Below are 20,816 nucleotides of genomic sequence, written 5' to 3'. Positions count from 1 at the left end.
GTGACCCGTTTAAAAATTGGTTTTGTTGGCTTTACGCCTTTGGGAGCTTAATGACCATGTCCCGGATATCCTTGGCAGCATTTTACGAAACGGCCACGACCTTGACACGCGGGTGTAGGCGTACACCCGACAATGTGTCTATAATTATAAAGGTATAACCGTTGGTTTTCCCGCCACGACTTTATGCTATGTGGCGTGTCTATTAACCTTAAACCCGACACGACCCGGGCGACCGAACGCATTGTGAACATATAATTCTTTTACAAGATTTGATCGATTAATTATCCCAAGTTATAAAGAGTTTGTGCCTTGTGCATTCAAATCAATTTTATTAAACCTTTTACAAAAGTGTCGGTTGAATGTATTTACCAGTGTAAACTGACGTATTTTCCTCAAAAAGATTAAATGCAGGTTCTACACGAAATAGGCTGGCCACTCCTTAGCATCGTTAGAGTCTCGCAAGGTTGGGATGCCACTATCTGTTGAACAATATTTCTATTTTATTTTTGATCCCCTGTGGATTTATTTCGACTACTTGTGATACTTGGATATTACATTTGATGGTTGAAATATATCTATCTTTATGGTTCCGCTGTGCATTTAAATATTGTGTGGTTTGACTATATTGTTGCCAACTACGTCACGGTAATCCCCTAACGGGCCCACCGGTGAAACGTGTGGAAATCGGGGTGTGACAATGTAGGGCCGACTCAACCCTTTAGGAGGCCTAAAGCGTTGTAAGAAAAATAATAACCTAAAGTCAGTTGGCTAACGGTATAACTGACGAAATAAACTAGACGGGTTGAGTTGGTAACATGTATTAAAATGTCTACTTTTATAGTTTCGTTATACGGATAAAGATCTTCAATTCAAGTAGTTACCTAGCCAAATGCAACTAGATCATAGCTTCTTTACTAGATATACAACTCAATTCTTGATCAAAAGCCACGTTTGGATTAGTGCATTTATAATTAGAGGATTAATTAATTAGATATTAGAGGCCCTTTGGAAAGTGTGGCCCAAAGTCAATGCCTCACTTGGATTATCTTTCATCCTTTTTGCCGAGAGTTATATGTCTCATGTCCAAGGCTTGATGCAAAACTATTATGGAGACGTGAGTCTCATTGGAAGCAACCTCTCTAGTCCTCTGAGGTAGAGGTAAGATTGTATATATTCTACCCTACTCAGACTCTAGCTTAACTTTTCTATTAATGGAATTTACTGATGATAATTTTTTTAACATTTAATATACAATAGAACATCACTTAAGCAAATAATGCTATCTAAATATGCTACAATTTATATATTTATTTGACTTATCTATCATTGGTTCATCACCCCTTAAAATGTCATGTTTTCTTAAGTGTAAGCTTAGCGACCGACTAATTGCACCGTCCACAGCACTTGGATGACGCCATAACACAATTTTTCAGAAATTTAAACTTTCCACGTTTTTTTCATTTCTATTTTTGGAAAAGCATGATTCAATTAATTAAATAAATATAAAAGGTGATAAATGTTGCAGGTTGTATCCAGACCAGATTTTACTAGGTCATGTCTATCACTTTAGCAAGCAACCCCTTCCGCCTCCGCTCCTGATTTCTCTCGAATATCGGTCCCACCCCTCATTTTTCAATCCTTGATGTTTCTAATCCCTATTGTTTGGACACGTTACATTATCTCCCCAATATTTGGCATTTGTCAACTATTCAATTTCTTGACTTGCATTTTGGGCATAGATATATGCCTTATGTATATTGGGTGTATGTTAGTCCCCCGCTACCGTTGGTGAATCAAATAAAATTTTTGTTGGCCGTTAAAAAAATAGCTATGTTAGTATTTATTTTTAAAAATTATCTACAGTCATCTCTTGTTTTTTTTAACGACAAATTTCTTTTATTATGATCGTCTGTAGGACTTGAACCCAAGACCTTCCTCTCACAAGGTGTTTAAAGACTTTGTCTTTGCCAATGGACCATCACCTCATTGGTCTCTTGTTGTTTAAATTAGTAGTGTACACTCCACCTAACTAGTATAGCACCAACTTTTAGGACTTGTCGATAAAGGAAAGAGGGTGCAAGCCTAACATTAAACGACTATGATTACTCTACCTTTACGAGTAAAGAAGAAAAATCTTTGCATGCTCGGAAAAAGAAAATTGAAAGCATAGGGTTAAGATTACCTTTTTTTAAAGGTATGAGTTATTCGCGAATGTCGGGATGTCTAGCATACGTTGTCATAACCGGATTCGCGCTAGAGAGCCCTCTCGCACAATAGATCCCCAATTTAAACCCCTCAATAAGAAACCCGACATTTACAACCTCAAATTCACTTTTCTCGTATAGACATGATACCACGGGTTTGGCACAACATATCTGAATGAATCCTAGCTCTAAGATCCCAAATTGACAATTTGAACAAAAAATAGTAGATAGGTTTCAAACTAGGTTTTACTGTTATAATATATCATTAAAAACCACTACCCTAAAGGTGTGGTCATGACTTAAACCACTATTTTCTTATTTTAATTTATTTTTGTAAAAATAAAAAGGAAATATTGAAAAAGGAAACGAGACCCATGGTTGCCATGGATCCATGGGAACCATGGTGGACGAGTCAAGGGGATGGTGTAGCAATCTATTAATGGTCCTACGTGGCGATTGATGATCCAACCAATGTTCCCCACACCCTTTAGCCTTATCATTACATAAGATATATTTCTAGGGTTGAGATTCTGTACAAACAGTGCTAATTATAAGAACCGTAAGAACAGATCTGAACCATTGTTAATTTAAATCAAGGGTTGATATTGATTATAAATAAAACTCTTATAATTAAAAATTACTACTAACAAATTAGGGGTAATTTTGTAAAATTGCTAGTCATTTGACCATTTTCTATTAAATACAAATTCCACCAAGGTTTTTTAAACTAAAATAACTTTTATATACTTCATTATTTTTTTTTAAATATATACCATAAAATCAAGTATTTTTTTATCTTTAATATGAGTACCATATTGCTATACCTTTTTGTATTTATAAAAGTGTTTTTTAAAAAAAGTTAACAAAAGGTGTTTTATATTTGTGCTAATAAGGTGCTGATTATGTGTTAATTACAAAATAATACAAACAAACACCAAAAGTAGATATAATCAGCACATCTGGTGTGCTGATAATGGAGAACGATTGAAGATGTTGTGCTAATGTCGTTTATGTTGATAATGGAGAACGATTCGAGGACGATGTGCTGATAATGAAGAACGATTAATGATGTTGTGCTAATTATATAGTGTTGTGCTGATTATATTTTTTGTAATTATTTTTAATTAGTTATAAATAAATATGGTCAAAAAGTCTAAATTACCCCTAAACTAATTTTTTATTGATGGACACTTGTCAATTATGTATTGGTTCTTATGGTTCTTACAAACTTAAGTGTTTGTATTTGATCCCATTCCTATATTTCTAATCACCTTTAATTATTTAAAATTAGTGAGTTTATTTGCCGATTCCTTTCTTTTACATGAAAGATTTTTTAAATTACAAAATATAACAATTTGTATGCTTATTATTTACATACTTTTGCTACTTTAATAGTTGACGAGCCCTGCTTTATAACCTAGTATTAACTATTAAATCGTGTTATAAATTAATGATAAATGTTTATGCATAATTGCATAAATAAAAGATAGTTTAGGGGCTAGTTTGAAGTATATAAATGAAATAAAGGGAAAATGGTAATATTTTTGTGGTTTCTACGTGGCGACGCGTTCGCGTTTGCTAGAAAACTTTTGTTGACGTCCACGTCATCCAGTTTCTTCTGCCACGGCTGTGTGGTTCATATCTTGATAATACTCATTTTAAAAGCAACTTTATTTATTATACAGAAATAGTAATAATCATGTTTTAGAATTCAAGTCCTTTAAGCTTTTCTTTTCAGAAAAAAGAAAAGTCCTTTAAGCTTTTGAGTTAGCTCAAAAGCTGTTATACACCTATACATAAACATTTTCATGGTTGCCAGTTGTTATCTAGAAATTATTCATAAACAATAGTAGTAATAAGGACATATCCAAATTTGCCGTTCAAAAAAAAAAAAAATAAATAATTTTTCAAATGTTTGTAAAACCAGGACCTATGTTTCCAACTTCTCCGCAGTCATATTTTTTTACAACTTTTTACACTTAAATTTTTTTGAACGGTAGATCAACTGGATTTCCAGCTTACTCCAAAGGGCCAGCATATGCTGTTAAAACCCTTCACCTCAAGTTCGAATCCCTCCTAGAGGTGTTCTCCCATATTTACATAATTTTGCACATAGTGGGAATCGAACCTGAGACCTCCCACAGGAGGAAACCACTTAGTGGAAAACCCCCTGACCAACTGGGCTATACCATGTTGGCTTTTACACTTAAATACCATCTACATTTGTAGTTATGATAATTTGAACTCAATCCACTTAAAACATGTAACAGTCGTAAATGAAATGTGAAATCTCATGTGGAGAATTGTAAGAGTAAACGATATCGATATCACCCCTGTAGGATAAAAATATAATATTTAACTTAAAACAAATTTTTATTTAGCAATTTGACTAAATGCATGTTAAGTGTGTCGGGCATTATGACACTACACCACTTTTTAACTTCAAGCCCTACAATGTTACTTTGCTGACTAGGCAGCCACATGTCGGATAATGCCCAAGGGATGGGCTTGAATTTCACCCACCACTACACATGGTTTAACAACAATTTTTTTACACCTAAATGTGATCGAACATTATACATTTGTACTTACAGTAATTTGAACGCAAGTTAGACAAGCAACATCGTACATTTGTGCTTACAATAATTTGAACTCACGTCGGACACGCAATAGTCGTAAATGAAATGTGAAGCCTTACGTGGAAAATTGTAAGCGTTAACGATATCACCATCACACATGTGCATTAAAAATATAATATTTAACCTAAAACAAATTTTATTCAATAGTTCAACTAAATACATATTAAATATATTCTTAGAGGCCGGTTATTATACAATATGGTTTAATGTACGAAGCGTACGAGATTCAGTATCAACATGCGAAATTGGTTTATAACATGTGATTTTGGTATTTTTTAACATCATGCGAAATTTGTTTTTTTTACTAACATGCGAAGTTTGGTTTTTTTATTAATATGCGATTTTCATTTTGTTTTGAACATGCGATTTTCATTTTTTCTTAACATGCGATTTTCATTTTTTTAACCTAACGTGCGAATTTGATATTACGTACGCTTTGTACATTAAGCCATATTGTACGATACACTTTTTCTATATTCTTATATAAAGTCATTGATAGAAAACTTAAACTAATCTTTTAAATATATTTTCTAGTGATTAATATTAAGCACATTTGTACATCGTTATTAAAAGAATAACATTTACCGTAATAAATTTGATCTTATCCAATCATACAATCAGCCCCCTATAAATCTGGAGACTTCAAATTCAACTCCTGTCATCTCAATTCAACCCTTCATATTTCACTATAAAACACCAATCATTTCTGTGACAACAAGAACATAAACCATCAAACAACCGTGTTCGTGTGTCATCATGGCCTTCAAGCAAAATCTTATTCACCGGATGTTAAACATCTGCAACAAAAAATGCTCCAACCAAACATTACGTAACTGCCGCATTTCCCCCTCCTCTTCCTCTTCCTCCTCCTCCGCAGCCGCCACTCGGGGTCTGGTGCCACCCTGTCCCGATAGGCTGGCACCAGACCCAGGAGACGACACCATGTTCCGGAGGTTTTTCCAGCCCAGGAGTGAGAGCATGTTGGAGAGACTCAAGGAGATGGACATTACAAGAAACCGAATCCGCCTCGATGTACTTTCTCCTCCAGTGGAGGTAAAAAGATCATCCGAGGAGTTGACGGTGGCGGACGCTAAGAAGATCCTTAGGGTCTTGCAAATCGAAAAGGTGAAAGCGAAACTAAAAATCGCTCGAAAAAACCACGTATCTTATGACGAGTATATTGACATGTGTGTGGAAGCATGTTCGAATAGAGATCAAGGGTTAGATTTGGCGAAAGCACTCGATGATTCGGGTTATGTGATCGTGTTAGGAAACGTTGTGTTCCTCAAGCCTGAACAGGTTAGTTTTATCATTTCACCTTAATTTTATTGATTTGAGTTGCTAGTTAAAATAAATTCATGTTTTGTTTTACAGAATTTATTGTTAGGGGTTGCATATAGTTTTGATTTGTTTTTAATAAAAGATGGTCCGAAATCTGATTAGTTCTTTTGTGTTATTGTGTGATGTTTTTCTCCACAGGGATGATTGAGAAACCAGATCTAAAAACGTGTACACGTTTGTTTGAGGTGGAGACCGACCTAGAGATTATCATCATCTTCCTAATCCTACCCAACCCCCAACTTCATGAAATAAATTTATAAAAAAATTAATGCCAGATCACAAATGATTTTTTTTTAAAGTTACTTTTTTTGAGCAATGGTTTTCCGGTTTTACCCCTTTTCCAGATAAATGTACAGCTTGCAATGCATGTACCTAGGGGAAAGGGATTTTTGGGGTTTGACTAACGGGTGTGGTCAAATTTGGGTAAAATGGGTGGGTCTTGTAAGTGGGTGGGTGGGTGGGTTCAAGGAAAGAACAAGTTAGATTTGTATGTGCGAGTGTTTGTGTGTGTTTGGATGGCAAAGATATGTTCAAGTTGTATACATATATATTTTTAAATTTTTTGACTTGTTTTATTTTAGTTTTCAACTTTTTTGGTGGTCCAAGTTGTGACAAAAGGGTCAGAAAAAGTTGTAATATGTCAAATTTGAATTTTTGGTGAGACTTGTTTTACCAACAATTTTGTATTACAGGTGGTGAAAGCAATACATGGCTTGCTGCCCTCAAATTTGCGGGTGACGAACAACCGACCTCTGAAAGAATTGGAAGACATGGAGCGACGGAAGTCCGCCATTGACACCAGGGCGAAAGAATTGGTTCAACGAGAGCTATGGGGTGGTCTAGCATACCTGGTTGTCCAGACCTCGGTGTTCATGAGGCTCACGTTTTGGGAACTCTCATGGGACGTGATGGAACCCATTTGCTTTTATGTTACATCGATGTATTTCATGGCTGGATACACGTTTTTCTTGAGGACTGCAAAAGAGCCGTCGTTTGAAGGGTTCTTTCAAAGCAGGTTTAGTTCGAAGCAGAAGAAGTTGATGAAACGTGAGGGGTTCGATGTAGAAAAGTATAAGGAGTTGAGGAAAGCTTGTTACCCACATCAAGAGGCATGGCCAAGTGAAGATTCAATTGTAGATGAAGAGACTAAAAAGACATTTACTTAACATGGAGAGCCAAGTTTTGTTTACATTTTCGCTCTAATTTTTTTATTTTTTTACTTTGTAAAAGTTCCATCAAGATTGATAAAGATGGAAGCAGAAATGCAAATGAATCAGAAAATTTAAACAATGCCTAACATATCTTCATGACACCCAATAGCGACATTAAAATGCCAGTCGCAAAACATATCATCCACATAATCCAAACAAATACAAGGAACTTACTTATAATCCACTTGAAGCATTCTTCATTTTTTAGTGTTAACCAGGAAGCTTTTGTTCATCGACTCATGCGAGTCTTCTTTGCTTGCTAGTAGTCACAATGATAATCATCATCCTCATCACTGTTTGGGACTCGTTTCAAGAAGTATCTGTAGTATACATACTGCATTATGATCTGTAACAATTATGTTCGTTAAGGTAATCAATCATACATGACGATGATGGTTTATTTAATTAACGGATAAAAACGTAAAGATTCAACATAGAGGATACAAAAGCATCAAGCGCCACACAAACTGCAGCATCAAGCAACCAAGGCATGTTTGCTTTAATTCTCTCCCATTCCGTACTTCTTACAAGAATGCTGCATTTAAATCATTATATATTGCGTCAAAACACCTCAGTGTCTATGTGTATGAGAGATCTAGAGAGGGAAATCAAGCACCTTCCAACATAAGTTGCATTGGCGACAAGAGCAAAAATAAACATGAGAGGATTCAAACCCTGAATGCAAGTCGTAAATCAAATTTCGTATCACTTAAATTACGAATAAATGAGTAAGGGACTCACCTCAACACTGCCTCTTTTGATCTGGAAACAATTACAGCAAATACGTTACACATTTGGTGAAATATATCATCAGGAACCACATATTGATACGATTAGATGAAGAATCATGACTTACATTTAAGACAATTTGAGGAATCCGACCGCCCATGTATATAGCAGCCATCAGCCACCCTAACCATTGGCCATAATTAGATCCACCATTATCCTGCTAAACACTAATTTCATCAGCCTTGAAATCAAATACAACATCTTAAACATTTTCTGTACCACTGAGATAAATTATAAATAATCAGTTTATCATACTTGTAGAAGGTTCCTGTAAGCGTAAACTCGCACTAAACCCTTGGCGTGTGAAGGCATATATAGTGAAGTAGCCAAAAATGCTCCATAACCAACCTGACATAAACAGCACATATATCACAGTTGTTACAAGAAACGTAATATTTCAACAATCAAACATTTTTAACAGCGTACGGAGCGTGGTATGGGCTTAGGCTGGGAAGCAGTCTTTGTCATTGGTATCTGAGCAGATGACTCATCTTCTGAAGAATCATCACTATCAACAGCCATAGCCGAGGCTGGACCACTTCTTGCTTTCCACGGACAAGCTCTATTAGGCGGGGTTGAACTTGCAGCCAATGATCTTGCTGACCTGCACACATTTTCCATAGATATCGTTAAGTTTATCAGTTTCTGCTAAAAAAGGAGTAAAATCCCACAGTGGATAGACATATAGACAGACGTGAAATAGTAGCCCTGGTGGTGTGATTGGTTTGGTCTGATGGCACGACTTTGTGATCCAGTAAATTTTTGTTTAAGAGGTTTCTTGACTTCTTCCACCTAATAAGAATGCGTTAGAGTACCATAAAATATTCTAATAGAAATGGACTAAGTTGTAGATTCAATTTCTACGACTATGTGTTGTGGATGAACTTGGGGCGCTAAAGGGATGCCACCTTAGCATCCACGGCGCTGAACACCGGGCGCTAGGGCGGTCTTGCGAGGGGACTAGCAAGTGTGAATTTAATTTAGTTTATTAATTAATAATTGATATACAAACAAATCATTCATCTCTACCTTACCAAGTTACCATTTCTTTTTTCAAAGTTTTATTACTCACACCACCACATTTTACACTCCCACAACATGTCTTAATGAAAGGTGAAATGTGAAACCCTCGTGTCTACGTGGCAACACTTTTTTTTTCACATTTCACTTTCACCTCACCATAACACATAGTCTAAAAGACTCCATAACGTGGAGTCCAAAACCAAACCACCAATTCCAGACCACCCCCGTTGTAGGAGATTGACTTTGGTGGTCCAGTTTGTGTAGTGGACTAGTCCGGTTTGGTGTAGCGGACTGGCCCGGTTTGGTTTAGTGGGGACCACATATACAAATGGCTTTCTTTTTTTTTTTTTTTTTTCTATTTTAGTGTAAAAGTGGTGTGTAATGTGGAAGTTTTGAATGGTTTAGTGTTTTGAATGATGTGGCGGGTGATATAGAGTGTTTGGATTTTGGACTTTGACCAGCGTTGTGGATGCTCTAAGAGTAAAGTTTTACCTCGGGACTACCGACTTCGATTTTCCCTGATTTCAACAACGCATAGATATGATCATAGTACAAGCTTTGCAACACCAAGATTACCGTGCTTGCAGTGTAAAGCTGTATGCACCAAATTAGATTAAAATTGAACATAATTTGCATATAAGAATATCCATTTCAAGATTGTGAAAGAAAGCATCTTTCAAATAACAAAATAAAAAAAAAACAATAAAAAAAGAGGAGCTGAGTGTTGTCATACTTACAATAGCCGTGTAATACTGTGTGGGCAACTGCATCCACAACAAAGACAAAAACAAATCAGACAATTAAAAACAGACTCTAGATCTATAACCATATGAAAAACACTCACAGTTGCAGGTTCAAGAAGACAACCCACAAGATTAAAAACATCCCTGCACCATTAAAACACAAAATGGGATCAATTATTATAACAAATTTTCACACAGACATAAACACAAACACCTACCCTGCAATCCACGTTAGCAAGAAGATGAGTGACACACCATGGCTAGATTTAGTACGAAAGTTGGTAATAATCTGCGGGATTTCAGCAACACCCCAACAAACAAGGCTTATGATTCCAAATCCAAAAGAAACTTCGTCATTGACATTGCAGAGACAATCTTTGAAATACTTGTCCACCCACCACCCAATACATGGCTTATTTTGTTCAACACAGTAGAACAGTGAGTTACTAGTGCTGCTACTATTATTCCACACCCAGAACTTCATGTCTGTGTGTGTGGTTTTGAAGGTGGTCTGTAATGGAAGATGGAAACCTATTGATAAGTATTTATCTGAACACGAACCGATTGATGCAGTGGTGTCTGGCGTTTTTTTCTTTAACTTTGTGGCATGGTAACAGTTGTAGCCTGAATGATGGCACCTGGATTTACGATCCTACCCCCTGTTTTTTTTATTAAGCAATGGGGTGTGGTATAAAACCCCTAGAAGCTTTATCACGCTATCACATCGTCACGTTAACGTCATTGGTGAAACAGATTTTGGCGTACTATTGGAATCAACAACGCATCAAACTTTCTTTGTTTCTCTAAACATACCAATAGGCCTGTATATCAATTAACATAAATACGATATTGAACTAATAAAAAATTTCAGTGTTTATTATTATAAATAAGTGATATCCATACATTTATTATTATATATTATATAATAAGAGAAAACAAAAGTAAAAACTGTGAGGTTGAAAAAAATATCACGTGGCATTAATTGTAATCATTTGTTAGGAACTAAGATTAGATAATATTGTTATTCGTATTCTATCAGTAAAAGATTAGTATAGTTTGAATATAACCTTATTTTAACGGGCTAAAATCACCACACCTAGGGATGAGATTGGTACAGTACGTGTATTCGTACTAGTACTGAAAATATTGGTACCAAATTTGAACAAAATTAGGTACCAAATACTGTACCGAATATATTGTTATGGGTACGGGTATTTCGTTATGGTGCCCCCTTTGGTGGCACTTTTTTTATGTTACTTTTTGAGCACTCTTATAGATACTAAAAAGGTAAAATCGACACGAGTATCAAATATGTAAAATTAATACAGGTAAAATAAATACCATAATACGAAATAAAATAAAATATAATATAATTTTTTTTAAAGTTTCATATAAAATTTGGTACCGTACCGGTACCCTTTTTTACACGTACCTATACCGAAAGTACCAAATACCGAAATCGATAAATTGAGTACCGATGCATGTATCGGATACCTAAAATTGGTACTTTATCACTAGGCTATCCTTAGGCCGCCCGGGGCGGTGCGTGATAATATCACGAAAACGAAGTATAACGCGTGGAAATCAGTTTTTTCCCACCGCCATCATAACATTCACGCGTGATACAATCACGGTTTCCGATTCCGTGATTTTTTCAACGCCGTGATGATATTAATTTGTGAGGGTAGTTGTTGGTTGTGGGGAAATTGTTGGGTGTGGTGGTGAGTGATGACCACCCCCACTAAAAAATGTTGTGAGTGATGGAAAAATAGTTGCTGACATGGCGGAACATGATTGGATATTGTGAGTGATGAAATTTTATCACTAGTGACCCCCCTATCACTTAAATATAACCTGATAATTAAATTTATGTAAAAATAAAAACTAAAATGTTAGTTCCAAACATGATGCCATAAAACTTCAAGGAATGAAACCAGCATGACAACATAGTATCATAATATGTGTCCATCCATGTAGGTGGCACATATGGTGACCAGGTTCACTTTCCAAATATTCCAATACTCCATAAAAGATGTAAGACGATAAAACTAGTTTCAGATCTAGACATAAATATATCATTATGCTTAATAATGCGAAATTATACACAAATATATTAAAATTTTAAAAAGTAAAAAACTATGCTTAATAATGCTAAACTATACACAAATATATTAAAATTTTAAAAAGTAAAAAACTTAGAAAACTTAAAAGATGTCTAGATTTGTGAATTTGGATGGGGTTAGGCCTAATTGCGAAGTTATCTAAATTAAAATGGGAGGTGAAATGTTCTAAATTCTAGATCGTATTTGATAATTTGAATAAGTTGTGTAAAAGAGAAAGAAATGTTGTAGGGAGGTTACATAAAGTTAAAAGATATAAATATTTATGTGATTCTAATGACTCTCTATTAAATATTAATTGTGTACATTTTTTTTAATGACCAATAAATACAATACAAGTGTAATCATTTGGGTAAATTTAGTGGCGAAAGATCATCTACGCCCACGACTCTCTATTAAAATATTAATTGTATTGGCCAATAAATACTATACAAGTCCAATCATTTGGGTAAACTTATTGGCGAAAGACCATCTACGTCCTACGAATACAAACAACGCTGATGACTCGAATCCGTAACCTCTCCACAATTGAAGGTCATTAGATGCCACATCCCAAAGTAGTTGGTGTGAGTAGGGGTGTTCATCGAATCGAATATCGAATTTTCGAATTATTCGAATTGAATTGTTCGAATAATTTTTATTTTTCCTTGAATTCGTATTCGATTCGAATTCGATTAAAACCTATCGAATTCGTATTCGAATAAAAAACCCAATTCGTATTCGATTCATATTCGATTAAAATTTCGAATTCGAATCGAATTCGAATAAATTCGATTTAATTCGGATTCTTTAAAACATATAAAAAAGTATCAAAATGAAACATAAATTTAAAGCAGCCATAAAACACGATATCACATTAAAAAATTTCAAATAAAGTACCACAAGTCTAATTCAAAACGAGAAGTCGGGAATAATCACTCCACATTACAAGTTAATATTTTTATGGTTAGAAATCTATTGATAGATTTGTTACTTAGGTTTTACTTATGGGTCATGTAGTGGATTTGGTAATGGGTAATTTTAATACTTAGAAAAAATTTTGAAAATAATTTATTGTATAGCTTAATAAAAGTTATATATGCATTATATATAAAAATCACAAATAAAAATGTATAATTTTTATTCGAATTTCGAATCGAATTTGAAATTATAAATTCGTATTCGATTTACTTGACTCGAATTGAATCAAATTCGAATTCGAATTCTTATAATCGAAACGAATTCTTGATAATCGAATCGAATTTAAACGAATTTTGAATTTTTCGAATTCGAAACGAATCCTGAGCACCCCTAGGTGTGAGAGTCATTGACAAATATATTATATTAAATGTCCTTCTACCTTTATAAGATGGATGAATCTTGAGGGACATAATAATATTTTCTAAAACATACACAACATTTATTAGATATTAGGTTAAAAAACTGTGTATTTATATATGTTGAATACAAGAAATTTTTAATAGTCACTAATTGATCTTTATGAATTATAAAACAAGGGTGGAGATACAATAAGAAGTTTATTTGGCTAGGAATGATAACAAGTGATCTTGACCATCCATTAAGTTAATCAAGGGCCAAGATTAAATCAGGGAAATTGAAAGGAAAAAAAGAGGCGCGTGAGTTTGTTCAAGGGCATTCTAGTCAATTCAAGCCAATCATTTCTCTCTCATCCAATTCACCCCCCCCCATTTTTTAAACGTTAATAACTCTTTCATACGACATTATTTTTTTATAAAAATTGCACCAAAAAAACGAGCGTTTTTTTATCTTTAAAACGAGTATACTATTGCTATATTTAAAAAAAAAATTTAAAACCCAGTTGCGTAAAACGCAATAGAAAAACCACCAGTTACGTAAAACGCAATGAAAAAAAACCTAAAAAATGACATTTTTCTAAAACGCAATGCACCAAAAACACAAAGAAATGACTTATTTGTAAAACGCAATGGCCAGAAAACACATAGAAATGTCTTATTTGTAAAACACAATGGCCAGAAAACACATAAAAATGTGTTTTACCTAAAACGTAATGCACCAAAAACACAAAGAAATGACTTATTTGTAAAACGCAATGGCCAGAATACACTTAAAATGTCTGTTTTCTAAAACGCAATGGACTGAAAACACATAAAAAGGTGTTTTACCTAAAACGCAATGCACCAAAAACACAAATAAATGTCTTATATGTAAAACGCAATGGCCAGAAAACACATATATAACAACCCTCGGTAAAACCGACACCCTCATAATATTTCTGACACCCTAATATATTTTTAAATATATCAATATGTCTTTATATGCACCCCGTATGTGAAAACCGAGCCCAAATTAGAATAGAATATATAAAATAAATTAAAAAAATAAATAATAAGCTGAGGCGGGCCGCGTAAGGCCTCACCTCAAACTCATGCGGGCCGCATTAGGATGTAACTGACTTCGCCAAAATCTTAAGTTGATGCGGGCCGCGTACAAGATCGCTTAAGTTAAAGCGGGCCGCGAGCGAGCTGGAAAGTGGCGCAGCCCTGGGCCGCCACGTGGCCCAACACACGGCAAACCTAGGTGGTGACCGGGCCAAGCTACGCGTTGACCCAGCATTGACGCGGGCCACGTGAGCTTAGCCCATTATTAACGCGGGCCGCGAGGGGACGAGATTACAGCCCTATAAATAGAAGGCAACGGCCTTCAGTCCGTCTCGCTCACAACTTTCTTTCTTTCTTAAATTTCTGTAGTGGCGTTACTATACCCAGGCATTATACCCCCTAAAATAGCGAGGTTCTGCTACGATGTAAGTATTATAACCCGTGGAGACGTATTAGATACGCTGCCCGATTGATCTAGGGTTCCGTAACGGCTGTCGTGGTTCTGCCCGACGTAGTCGTTGGAATACCGTCTCGGGGAGGGTATTACTAATGTTAAAATGGGTTATTATACTAACACACGTGCATTTGTGTAAATTATAGATATTCACCAGGAAACCCTAAAGAATAACCTAAAACAGCAATGTGAGTAATCACCTTTTTGTAAACTGTTTTTACAAAACCTTACATACTTTTATATGCGAATAACAGTTATTGAGTATTTGTAAGAATACAATTATCGTGGGTATGTTGGGGTTTTGTATACAAAATTGGTTACAACCCGGTTAAGGAGTAACATTTCCACAAGTCGGGTGTCGACAGTACCAACGGGTGATAATTGATATAACTTGGAAACAAATGTAATTGCGGGATCGCCCTCAATACTGTTCACTGTGAATTTTATTTAAACTTGATTAAACTGGGATTCACTCACCAGTATTTCCCACTGACAAAATGTTTTTAAAACGCGTTTCAGGTAACAAAATGTGAAAGCCAAATAGAAGCCAGCTGGACATCACTGGAGGCTTGGAAAAGTGGCAATAAAGTTACCTAATAATAAAATGGATGTTTTTATTCAATAAATATGATTTATTCCTATGAAACGCGTGTATTGGAAAACTTGGATTTTACCCATATGTTTAATATTATAAATCATGGTGGTTTACTCTGATTAAAATATTTCCTAACTACGGTCCTGATGAAAATTTCCGCTGCCAAATTGGATGAATAAAATGGGATACCACCGAAACTGGTTCACGGCCGCCCGTTCCGGGAAACTAGGGACCGGGGGTTGTGACAGAAGGTGGTATCAGAGCTATGCCACTGATTCAGCCACAGAAGTGTTCTGCTGACATCAAAATTCAAATTGTTAGGAAATAAATTATGGAAATACGTGTATAATAGTATTTCTTGCTATGTGTTATCTGACTATTTGTTAGTTTACAGTATGAGCGACCAAGGACCTTCTGACGCCTATCGTCAACTGTCTGGTTCGCCTAGGAGCGAAGGCACCTCCTCTTCTCAGCCTGCCCTCTCGGGGTATTCTGCCGACATAGAAAAAGGAATCTTTGTGTTTAAGGCTCAGTCTGAAGAGTCATTTCCTCAGAAAAAGAGGGGATGGTTCAGTAGGGGAGCGCACGAGCGTAGGAAAAGAATGAAAAAGTTGCAGGAACAGCGAGTGTTATCCGCAACAAAAAGAGAAACTGATGCTTATAATCAGGACATGCTCAATAGGGGTATCGCTAATATCCATATTTTAGCAACCACTGCTGCTGACCCAAACCTAGAACAAATGCTAGCACCACAACCACAAAATCCTGACCAACCCATGGAAGTAGAAAACCAGATAGAAATGCCTGATTACAACCCGGAGGAAATACCTAGGGTACCTGCACCAGATCCTCTAGACCCAAACAATTACGACCCCTGGTGGGACGATGTTAGGGACTACGTGCAACAAAACCCAATACAGGAAAATGTGCCAATGGCCAACTTAGGAGCTTACCCAGGGTTAGATCCTCAAGATCCCTACAATATTAGTGATGCATATGTTATGGAAATTTTAGAGAATCCATACCCGTACCAAGCCCCTATGCCTCCGTATCAGGAACCCGTACCACAGTTTCCAAACCCAGTCCTAGAACCTGCACCCCCAATGAGTGCAGAAAATGTCCTAGAACTTAGGACTTTTGGGGAGGAAATTTTAGAAAGCAGTGATCGAATGCGACATGTGGGAGAACGCCTCGTATGGAAATACGATGAGCGTAATATGGATTTTTGGATGAATCCATATCAGTGAAGGTGATGGCAGAAACGGTAGTAGTAATAATAATAATAATAAAATAAAATATATGTGTGTATGTGTTAAAAAAAAAAACAATACGGATGCCTACTATTAGTATTGTAGCTTTACATTTCAGTTAGTTTTGTAATTTAAATTTTAGTACTAGTGTGTAATGATGCATACTATATAAATAGAGTAAAAGTCGCAATGCTCGACGCTTTTGGTTAAAAGTGCGTATCATGTGATTGGCTATATTCAAATATTAATTGTGATATTAATATTTGGTAAATTGTTTAAAATTCAGATGGCCGACGAGGAAAATCAGGATAATCTGAATAACGATAACCAGAGTAACATTAACATTGTTAATGAGAATCCGGAGAACAATAACAATGGAAACCAAATGGATAACAGTGCCGTTCAACATATAGTGGCACAAGGAATTATAGATGCAATGCCATTTATTATTGAAACGGTTCAAGAAGCGAATAATAAAAGTAAGCATAACAGTAAACGACCAAGTGAACTGGAAAACAGCGTGAACAATGGACCCGTACTTCAAGCGCCCATTCCCAAAAGAAGAAGAACCATGCTATATGGTTGTTCTTATAAAGAATTCTGGTCCTGTAAACCAATAGAATTCTCGGGCAATGAAGGACCCATTGTAGCCCTACGCTGGATAGAGAAAACTGAGGCCGTTCTGAAAATAAGCAAATGTGCTGAAGAAGATAAGATAATGTTTGCTTCAAATCTGTTTAAAAACGCAGCCTTAGAATGCTGGAACACTATCCTCCAGTCAAGTGGAAGTGATAAGATTTATATCATGGAATGGGAGAAATTTAAAAATATGGTAGAAAGGAAATTCTGCCCTCCCAATGAAAAGGAACAGATAGCAAATAAGTTTCTAAATCTTAGAATGACCGGGGTAGACAGTAAGGGTTACACTACCACATTCTTTGAATATGCTAGGATAGTACCAACCCTTGCATCACCTGAACCGGTATTAATTTCCCGTTATATCTGGGGATTAATTGGAGAGATTAGACATGTAGTCAAGGCAGCTAGACCCCAAAATATAGAAGAAACTGTAGAACTAGCCAATACCTTGACAGATGAGTTAATCCGTACTAGAGAAGAAGACCAGAGGAGAAACCTAACCCAAAGGCTTACTCAAGAATTCCGTTCTGGGAATTCCAACCGTAGAAATATAGGTTCTATCTCTGCACCATACTGCAGGAACTGCAAGAAGAAGCATTCTGGAAGATGCTCTACTTACTGCAATTACTGTAAGGCACCAGGACACAAGGAAGAAAATTGCAGAAGAAAAGCCAGTAATGGAATGTGCTACAACTGTGGAGAAAAAGGTCATATTAAAACCATCTGCCCAAAATTGACTCCAGCTGCAACCAACAAGAATACTAAAAATGCCAGAGCATTCGTTTTAACTGCGGATGAAGCCAGGATGATTCCAGACGTAATTGCTGGTACGTTTTTAGTTAATGATATTTTTGCGAAAGTATTATTTGACTCCGGTGCAAACCAAAGTTTTATTAATACTTCATTTTGCAAACTCCTAAATCAATCATTAACTAAATTACCACAAGAATGTTTAGTAGAAACCGCAAATGGAGAAACCGTTAGAATTTCTGAAATCTTGCAGGGAGCAAGAATAGAAATTTTTAATCAAAAATCTATTGCAAACCTTTACCCAATGAATCTGGTAGGATTTGATGTCGTGTTAGGAATGGATTGGTTAATAGCCAATAAAGACAATATCCTATGTGATCAAAAGTCAATTCAGGTAAAATCACCAAGAGGTGAAAAGATCACAATTAAAGGAGATAAACCATCTAGACCCACTAAATTCATCTCTATGATGAAAACTGCAAGTTGTATAAGGAAAGGATCTATAGTGTATTTGATTTCTGTAATCACTAACACTAAAGGAAAAGAGTTAAAAGACATTCTAGTAGTGTCCCAATTTTCAGATGTCTTTCCAGAAGAATTGCCAGGACTACCACCAGACAGGGAAGTTGAATTCAGAATTCACCTGTTACCAGGGACAGCACCGATTGCCAAAGAACCTTACCGTTTGGCACCCGCTGAAATGCAGGAACTAAAGAAACAATTAGATGAATTGTTGGAGAAAGGATTTATACAGCCAAGCTCATCGCCATGGGGAGCACCGATTTTATTTGTCAAGAAGAAGGACGGATCAATGCGTATGTGCATTGACTACCGTGAATTGAACAAAGTCACGATTAAGAATCGGTATCCATTACCAAGAATCGATGATTTGTTTGATCAACTTCAAGGAGCTCGATTTTTCTCCAAAATCGATTTAAGATCAGGATATCATCAATTAAAGGTACAGGAAGAGGACATTCCTAAAACCACATTCAGAACAAGGTATGGTCATTATAAATTTACTGTCATGCCATTTGGTTTAACCAATGCCCCAGCCGCATTTATGGACATGATGAACCGAATATGTAAGCCATATTTGGATAAATTCATAATTGTTTTCATAGATGATATTCTAATTTACTCTAAAAGTAAAGAAGAGCATGCAAAACACTTGCACTTACTTTTAAGTTTATTGAGAAAGGAAAAGCTTTATGCTAAATTTTCAAAATGTGAATTTTGGTTAGAACAAGTACAATTTCTCGGACATTTAGTTAACCATGAAGGAATTCATGTAGACCCAACAAAAATCGAGGCAATTACCAAATGGAAAACCCCAGAGTCACCAACTGAGGTTAGAAGTTTCTTAGGATTGGCCGGTTATTATAGAAGATTTATCCGAGATTTTTCTAGAATAGCCATTCCTTTAACTAAGTTAACCTGTAAATCTGTTAAGTTTGAATGGGGACCAAAACAAGAAGAAGCCTTTAGAATTATTAAGCAAAGATTAACCCATACACCGATACTAGCGTTACTAGAAGGAACTGAAGACTTTGTAGTCTTTTGTGACGCTTCTAAGTTAGGTTATGGATGCGTATTAATGCAACGCCAAAAGGTTATAGCTTATGCATCTAGACAGCTTAAGAATCATGAAGAAAATTATTCGACCCATGATTTGGAATTAGGAGCCATAATTTTTGCCCTTAAGATTTGGAGACATTATCTTTATGGTAGTAAGTTTACCATATTCACGGATCATAAGAGTTTAAGATATGTCTTCGGGCAAAAAGAGTTGAATATGAGACAGAGAAGCTGGATGGAATTACTTAGTGATTATGATTGTGATATCCAGTATCATGCAGGAAAAGCCAATGTGGTGGCTGATGCTTTAAGTCGAAAATATCACGAAAATCCAAAAAGGGTACGTTCTCTTAAATTAAACCTACAAGTAGATTTAAACAATCAGATTAGAAAAGCACAAGAATCAGTAATCAGGGAGGATACTGAAAAATTAAAAGGAATGATTAAGGAATTAGAACAAGGAACAAATGGAATTTGGAGGTTCCATAAAAAGAGAATGTGGATACCTAAATTAGGAAATTTACATCACCGTATATTAGAAGAAGCTCATAAATCTAAATATACGATGCATCGAGGAAGTGATAAAATGTACCAGGATTTAAGGAAAAATTTCTGGTGGATAGGAATGAAAAAGGATATAGCAACTTATGTTTCTAAATGTTTAACTTGCTCACAAGTTAAAGCTGAACATCAGAAACCCTCAGGATTGTTACAACAATTAGAAATACCGGTTTGGAAATGGGAATTGATAACAATGGATTTTGTTACCAAATTGCCTAAAACAAAGAAAGGTAATGATACAATCTGGGTGATTGTAGATAGGTTAACTAAGTCAGCTCATTTCTTACCAATGAAGGAAACCTTTAGTATGGAACAACTAGCCAAATGATATGTAAATGAAATTGTTTCATTACATGGCATTCCTTTATCAATTGTTTCTGATAGGGATAGCCGTTTTACCTCTCATTTTTGGTTAAGTTTCCAAAAAGCAATGGGAACCAGGTTAAATCTAAGCACAGCTTATCATCCTCAAACAGACGGGCAAAGCGAAAGAACAATTCAGACAATGGAGGACATGCTTAGAGCTTGTGTAATTGATTTTGGAGGTAATTGGGACGAA

At 35.8% G+C, this 20,816-nt stretch overlaps 2 protein-coding genes across 3 annotated transcripts; one reads left to right on the top strand and one right to left on the bottom strand.

Annotated features, from left to right (window-relative positions):
* The first annotated feature begins 5,494 nt into the window (after positions 1–5,494).
* LOC110904247 (calcium uniporter protein 2, mitochondrial) lies at positions 5,495–7,474 on the top strand. The gene is made up of 2 exons (XM_022150081.2): positions 5,495–6,142; positions 6,877–7,474. The coding sequence occupies exons 1-2, from the start codon at positions 5,600–5,602 to the stop codon at positions 7,348–7,350; spliced, it is 1,017 nt and encodes a 338-aa protein (XP_022005773.1). The 5' UTR covers positions 5,495–5,599; the 3' UTR covers positions 7,351–7,474.
* On the bottom strand, positions 7,454–10,645 carry LOC110904245 (probable vacuolar amino acid transporter YPQ1). Of its 2 annotated transcripts, none has more exons than XM_022150080.2 (12): positions 10,169–10,643; positions 10,052–10,094; positions 9,945–9,971; positions 9,700–9,801; positions 8,879–8,976; positions 8,611–8,788; positions 8,440–8,532; positions 8,252–8,341; positions 8,137–8,157; positions 8,012–8,070; positions 7,840–7,930; positions 7,454–7,741 (listed from the first exon to the last, which is right to left on the bottom strand). In XM_022150080.2, the coding sequence occupies exons 1-12, from the start codon at positions 10,432–10,434 to the stop codon at positions 7,655–7,657; spliced, it is 1,155 nt and encodes a 384-aa protein (XP_022005772.1). In that variant the 5' UTR covers positions 10,435–10,643; the 3' UTR covers positions 7,454–7,654. The 2 variants fall into 2 exon arrangements, with proteins under 2 accessions (XP_022005772.1, XP_022005771.1); XM_022150079.2 differs by having other exon boundaries at positions 7,466–7,741; positions 8,252–8,344; positions 10,169–10,645.
* Between the last annotated feature and the right edge of the window lie 10,171 nt (positions 10,646–20,816).

The sequence above is a fragment of the Helianthus annuus genome, chromosome 14 (assembly GCF_002127325.2).
Source record: "Helianthus annuus cultivar XRQ/B chromosome 14, HanXRQr2.0-SUNRISE, whole genome shotgun sequence".
NCBI lineage: Eukaryota > Viridiplantae > Streptophyta > Magnoliopsida > Asterales > Asteraceae > Helianthus > Helianthus annuus.
Note: the sequence above shows the minus strand (reverse complement) of the source record. Positions and strands in the feature narration are given on the sequence as shown.